This window comes from Heptranchias perlo, chromosome 24 (genome assembly GCF_035084215.1).
Source record: "Heptranchias perlo isolate sHepPer1 chromosome 24, sHepPer1.hap1, whole genome shotgun sequence".
Classification (NCBI taxonomy): Eukaryota; Metazoa; Chordata; class Chondrichthyes; order Hexanchiformes; family Hexanchidae; genus Heptranchias; species Heptranchias perlo.
In genome coordinates, this window is record NC_090348.1 from 34,414,986 (window position 1) to 34,421,564 (window position 6,579).

A 6,579-nucleotide genomic window follows, 5' to 3' on the forward strand; every position below is an offset into this window, starting at 1 on the left:
AGTCACTGTCAAGAAATTAAATACTAAGCAATGGAAACCAAAACAAAATGGTGTAAAAGCTCACAATTATTTCTGTGGTGGTGCATATCCATTCGAATGCGAGTGCCCAGCAAAAGGAAAATTATGTTAATACTGCACTGCTACATTGGTGTCTCTGTGGAAAAAAGTGTAAAGAACCAGAGAGCTGGTCTGAAACTACAGAACAAGGGCAGTAAGCAAAAGGACAAAACTCATCAAATCATAAATAGCAGCAGTTCAGAAGAGGACAAATATCTGTTTCACGTCAAAGAGAAAATGAAAGAGAAGGTAGCTCTGTGTCAAGTAAAGATGCAAGAAACATGCTGTGGATTAAAGGTGTATTAGTGAAAGTAATGATTGAGAAACATTATTTTGGAGTTTCGGTTTAAAAAATTTGCGTGGAATACTATTTCAAAGTTTAGGTTACAGAAAAGTTCAGTGAAGCTGTTTTCACATGAATCTGTCACACTTCTGTCAATGCTCCATAATTTCATAGCAACAACAAAAGGCAGTAAAGAAAGTCACAGTTGCTAAAATGTACATCGTGGAAAAGAAATGCTGCATCTCTTCTCAATCTAAAACTGAAAACAGCTGGAAATGCTGAATGTAAATGATAGAGCAAATAAAATGAAAGAAAGTGGCATTGTCAATGAAGTACACAAGGAGTTTCCAGACATCTTCGAAGGCATTGGTAAGCTAAAGGGTGCATAAGTGAAAGTCCACATAGATAAATCTGTGCAGCCTTTTGCACAACATTTGAAATCCACATTCCCACCAGAAAGAAAATTGTGAAGAAACTAAAAGAGGTAATGGAAAATTATATTATTGACGATGTAAATGATTCCTCTTGAAAATCAGTGCACAGTATTCATCTCTAAGGGTGCTTATACTTGATGAAGTTAGAAGAAAAAGAGTGACACCTGCTTAAGCCACAATACTATACCTGGACAAGATCTTTGCAATTCTGGAAGTTATCAAGACTGATAATGGTACACCATTTAACAGTGCAGAATTCAACAATTCTTAGGGTATCTGGTATTTTATCACTGGAGGATAACACCATATTGGTCAGAATCTAATGGAGAAGCAGAACGATTCATGAGCGTTCTTAAAAGGACAACCCTTTCCACCCAAGTTGTGATAATTTACAAGAATCGACCGTGCTAATCTATGCACAAGGACGGGTGAACCATCTGTTAAAACCTTGTTCAGTCAGAAAATGAGAACATTCGCATATAGTAAAACAAAGCATAATATTATAATCCAGGGGAAAGTGCATTGGTCAAAAGGACAAAATAAAGGAATATGCTGATAAAAGAAGGCTTGTTTAAAAGTCAGAGATCAAGAAAGCAAACATGGTATGAATGTGAGCAAGAAAAAACTACCCATTCCATGTACATCACAAAAGTATGTGACATACTAAAAATATCAGCTGTGACTGCAGAAAGAGCTGGTTGTAGGTTCACAAGGAATGTGTCCAAGCGTGACAAAGATGTCATTTTGGTCTGTATTCGACTTTTGATTTGGATTCTTCATGGCTAGAATCAGCATTTAAAGGAGTTAGAATCCTATAAGCGTGCATGCTATTTCTCAATGGAAAAGATATCAGCTTAAAGACCAAATTAGTTGGCTGCATGGGCTTCACAAGGTGTGAGTTTCTATGGCAGGAAGAATGGCATGCCTAAAGTGTAAATTGTTTCAACTGGCTTGAAACATTGCATTCAATCACAGTCTTCCTTGTCATTGTCAAAAATTAGCTTTCCATTCAATATTGATGTTGATCTAATGAAATTATGAGAGAGGCAGTCATCTATTGCCTTTTGTCTCTGTATCACTTCAAAGGGATTTGACATTGTGTTTCTACATGATATCTGTTTTAGCAGGGAGAGTCAGTATTCAGCTTTCCAGCCAGAGATGAGCTCACTGTTTTAGGTTTTGTGCTGACTAGCAAAAAAGCTGGGTTAACCCTGTGGCTGTGATGTAGTCCACAATACAAGAAGTGAGTTTATGTTTTAAAGTTGATGTTTAGAGAAAAATATAATATTGCCTTTATTATTTTATGTATTAAGAATAATAGAGAAATGTGCAATTCAGTGTTTTATGCTGTTCCCTATTTATTTGCTTTGGGTAAATAAGGCCACCTGTTGGTTCAGAGCCTCAGTCTCAGACTGACAAGAATGTATATTCAGTCTGCTTTTCAAAGAGAGGAAAATCACGTGGTGACATGTGATATAATCCAATAGTCGGTGTACAGAGTAAGTGTTCTCTTTTGCAGTTCCTGGGCCTTGATATCATTTATCTAGGTATTGTGCTGATAAAGGTACACTGCGAATTGTTGGGGATGTGAGGTCTGCTTACTGAAGCAGCTGGTGATAGTGAACACAAAAAAAAAATCTGGAGTTAAAAACCTAAAAATGCGACTGTCTGGTTAGAAAAAAGTAGAAGTGATTGACATAAATAGTTCTGAAGATGATGGAACTGAGCTTGAGTTAGGTGAGAACGAGGAGCCAGTGAGCATAGGCCCAACAGAACAAAGACACTGGGGGGAATGATCAGAGCGTGCACACCACACGGCCCGACCATGTCCAACCTAACATGGCAATGGTACTTTGCATATTGAATTCGACCTACCGCCTGAAAAAGGCAGGAGCTTTGGGCGCCCAGTTGCAGGCCCTTTTCAAAATGGCGCCAGCCACATTGTCAGGGTTAATGGGGCGGTAAGGCTACCAACCCCATTTTGAGGCTGTTACCGGCTCATTAATACCAGGCGAAAGTTAAAATCGACCCCTTTGATCTTATAAAATAAATGTTTTTTTTCAATATTATTTGAACCCAGTTCCACATAAACCATGGCTGTAGATTAGTCTCGAACTTCTCCCCATCCCCCCCCCACGATCTCTTTACCCCAGCGGCCTCTCTCCCTCCGCAATCTCTCTCCCCCCGCCCACAATCCCTCCCCTGCAATCTCTTTCCCCCCCCCCCTCGATTTCTTGCCCCCCCCCCCCCCCCAGCAATCTCTCCCTCCCACCTTGCTGCCGCATTCCAAGACCCCCCCCTCCACCAACCCCCGATCTTCTCGATTGCCAGGGACTGTCCTTGCAATTTCTGGCTGTTGCTTTCTACGGCAGGCTTTCCCGCCCAGTCGCCGGCCAGTCAGCTGCCAGGCGGGAAACAGAGTAAAAAAAATTCTAATGAGGTCCTGCCATTAATTTGGTCAGGACCTCCGCCTTCCCGGTATTTCCAGGATTCCCGGCCGCTGACAAGCACCCTTGCTCCCTCCCCGTAAATAGTGGGGCCATGAAGTCCAAAGTCTCTGTTCAGATCCTGTGGCCTGGATTTTCCTGATTTTGGCGGGTTAGCGGTGGGGTGGGCCTTCCATCCCCTGCTTTGACCCCACCGTGGTGCCAAACCATTTTCCTGTGTCAGCGTTCATCAGGTCTGCAGGGCGGGCTCTTAGTGAGTTCCCCATCACCAAGAGGGAGACTGGCACTGCAGAAGGTGTAGACAGTGGTGCAGCACCCAAAGAGGCGGGAGGGGATTTCAAGGGAGCGAAGAGCCCCGAAGAGGAGGGAAGGAATTTTTTTGACGCCTTGACCAAGTCCGACGCTGAGAAAAGGTTAGTGGTTGGTGCTAATGGAAGGGGAGGATGCCACCATTATGTCCTCTCCTCCTCCATCCAACAACTGGGGGCTTCCCACCAACAGGTCAGAGACTACCGCCACCCTGGCTCCATCTCCCTGCTGGCATTTATATGTGGCGGGCTGGGTAAAGGTGACTGGCTGCCATATCAGAAAACTTCTAGCAACTTGTACTTTTCCAACAAGAAGGTTGGATAGGACAGGAAGTAAATGATCTATGGAAGAGTTGGGTTTTGATGGGCTAAATCCTCTTCCATTGCCTTAAAACCTCCATTACTGGCAGACGTCTTTGGTCATTGAAGGAACACCTTCCACATTACATCGTCTAAATCATTTCCGAAAAACATAACCCACCTTGTGTGAGTTAGTTTGCACTCTGCACTGCACCATGGCTCACCCATCAAGATAGCAATGTTCAGGAAACCACAGCAAATGCGAGGTGAGTGGGTAGAAGTGACTCATCTTAAGAAAAAATATTTATTTCAACCACGTCCTGTTAACTGTCATGTTGGCGAAATGATTATAGTACAAAGAAAAAATAAATAAAGGTAACAGCAATCAGCGGTAATATATTTAATGCAATAAAATGTAGGAAATAAAATCTGGCCTAAAATATTTTGAATGTGTGTTTTACATGTTATTGCCAGTTGACTGGAGTTTTAAACATTATTTGCTGATTTTCTTCATTGTTGCCAGGAACCTCCATGTGCAATGTTTGTTGTTCCATTTATTAGTAATGTGCACCACCCAGATTATAGGACATTAAGAACATAGCATACAGAAGTTTTGCCCTCCAATAATAGGTATGCGGCACCGTTTAAAAGGTTGGTATTCTTAAAGCAGAAACAGCATCTAATATTTCACGTTTTTGTAATGCTTTTAAGCGAAATAAGTGAATTAAAATCATACAAATAAGTTACATTGAATTTTAAAGCTGCAAAACGCTGGAAAACATAGAAAGCGCCGAGAATTCAGGTGCATTTTCATGACCTTGGAGATGTTCTGATTTTTCATATTTTTGAATATTTATATTTTCCCCCTAATTCTGTATTCAAAAGAATGAACGACACAGATTTGAATGTACAAGCAATTCATTCCAACGATAACCTTTTAAACATTAACTAAGTCGATTTGATTGATTTTTTTTTAATTTAAGGGAAAACCCGACACCTTAAACGCCGCAGCATTAACCCATCTGATCGTGTAATGCATTTAAAACGAAATCTCCCTGGTACTGGTTTCTAGCCATCAGTTGCTGCCTGAGTAACGGGTGGGATCTCCTTGATGTGAAGATAAAGTCTGTTTCTTCAGTTGACTTTTAGATGTCCTCAAACCTTTTGATGTTTCGATTTTTAAATGAGCTGATCTATATGTAACTCCCCCAAAAGCTTGCTGGAAAAAGTTTGTGATCAGAATGAGGGAAGGTATCAATTACATTTAGCAGTTAATGCTGTAGCACTGTAGAAAATAACCAGGACTTTATATGTGTGTGTGTATATATGTATATAAAAGATGCACTGTTTACAGTACCTTTACACTCTCACTTTTCATTTGGATTTGGATCAAGAACTGATTTTAACTAAAGTGAGCATTTCTTTCTCTTTGCCGAGCGAGGAGTTGCGCCTCTGAGATCGCTGCATGTCTCTGGAGGATTCGGGCTGAGATGTTGAGGAGCCGAATTTAAACCTCCTGACCGCCTGGCAGGGCAAGAGCTCGAAAAAACTCGTCCGGAAATAAGGATCGAAGACCAGGTAGACGATCGGGTTGACGCAGCTGTTGAGGAAGGCCAGGCAGGTGAAGACTATGGTGCCTTTCCTCACCGCTTCCTGGGTGTCACACGAAGCCTGGATGGACGAGGACTGGATCAACACGTCCATGGTCTTGAAGACGTTGTAAGGGAGCCAGGCCACGACGAACAGGGTGATGATCCAGAACCCGATTTTGATCGACTTCCTTTTCTTCCTTTCCTCCTTTTTCATTTTATCGAAGTGTTTGTGGAGTTTGATGGCCACCGAACTGTAGCACACCGTGATGATGCACAGGGGCAACACGAAGGCTATGAACCTGGTGGCCAGGGTGAAAGAGTTTCTGGAGGGCGTGTTGATCTCAGAACAGATCCATTTCTCTTGGTAGTCCACCATGTTTCTGAATAAGAGAGTGGGCAGCCCTAAAGCCAGCGAGACTGTCCAGATCACCAGGCTGGTAATGATGGCATACTTCCTGGTTCTCAGGTATCCATATTCCACCGACATCACAATGGCCACGTACCTGTCGATGCTCATGCAAGTCAAGAAGAATATGCTGGAGTGCATGTTGACAGCCACAATGTAGCTACTGATTTTGCACAGGCCACCTCCAAAGAGCCAGTGGTAGTCCAGGGCGGTCGATACTGCCCAGAGAGGAAGAGTGAGGAGGAAAACCAGGTCTGCAATTGCCAAGTGGGTGATAAAGACATCAACTAAACGCTTGGACTTTCTCTTTGATCTCATGATAATGATCACCACCACGTTTCCAAAGGTGCCAAGGATGAAAACAAGACAGTAGATTAAAACTATGAAAATCTTTGCATAGGTCATGTCATTAAATTCACAAAAAAGATCTGGGTAGGTCTGATAATCATACCAAATAGTTGTGTCCAGTGTGGTTGCCATTGTTTTCATACCCAACCAAGTACAGCAACCTAAACCAGCCTGTTCGTCGAAGTGTGCGGGCAATCTCAAACTTGTCTTATTTTGTAAAGTAAAATAAAAATTGCAGGCTAAGACTTTTAGCCTATTCCGGATGCCGATTGGCCACCACTCACCAAGCAACACATGGTATTGTGGTTGCTAGCATTTATGTGGTATCTCTGGCATCACTGTGAAGAGTTTTCCTGAGGTTAATATATTAGAGTCAGTAACTGCTATTTGCAAACTGTCACCTC

General features: G+C 42.2%; 1 protein-coding gene across 1 annotated transcript; it reads right to left on the bottom strand.

The window, feature by feature from the left end:
* Nucleotides 1-4,806: 4,806 nt before the first annotated feature.
* LOC137341873 (G-protein coupled receptor 15-like) lies at nucleotides 4,807-6,178 on the bottom strand. The gene has a single exon (XM_068005382.1). It carries the CDS (start codon nucleotides 6,143-6,145, stop codon nucleotides 5,219-5,221), a length of 927 nt encoding a protein of 308 aa, XP_067861483.1. The 5' UTR covers nucleotides 6,146-6,178; the 3' UTR covers nucleotides 4,807-5,218.
* Nucleotides 6,179-6,579: the final 401 nt, after the last annotated feature.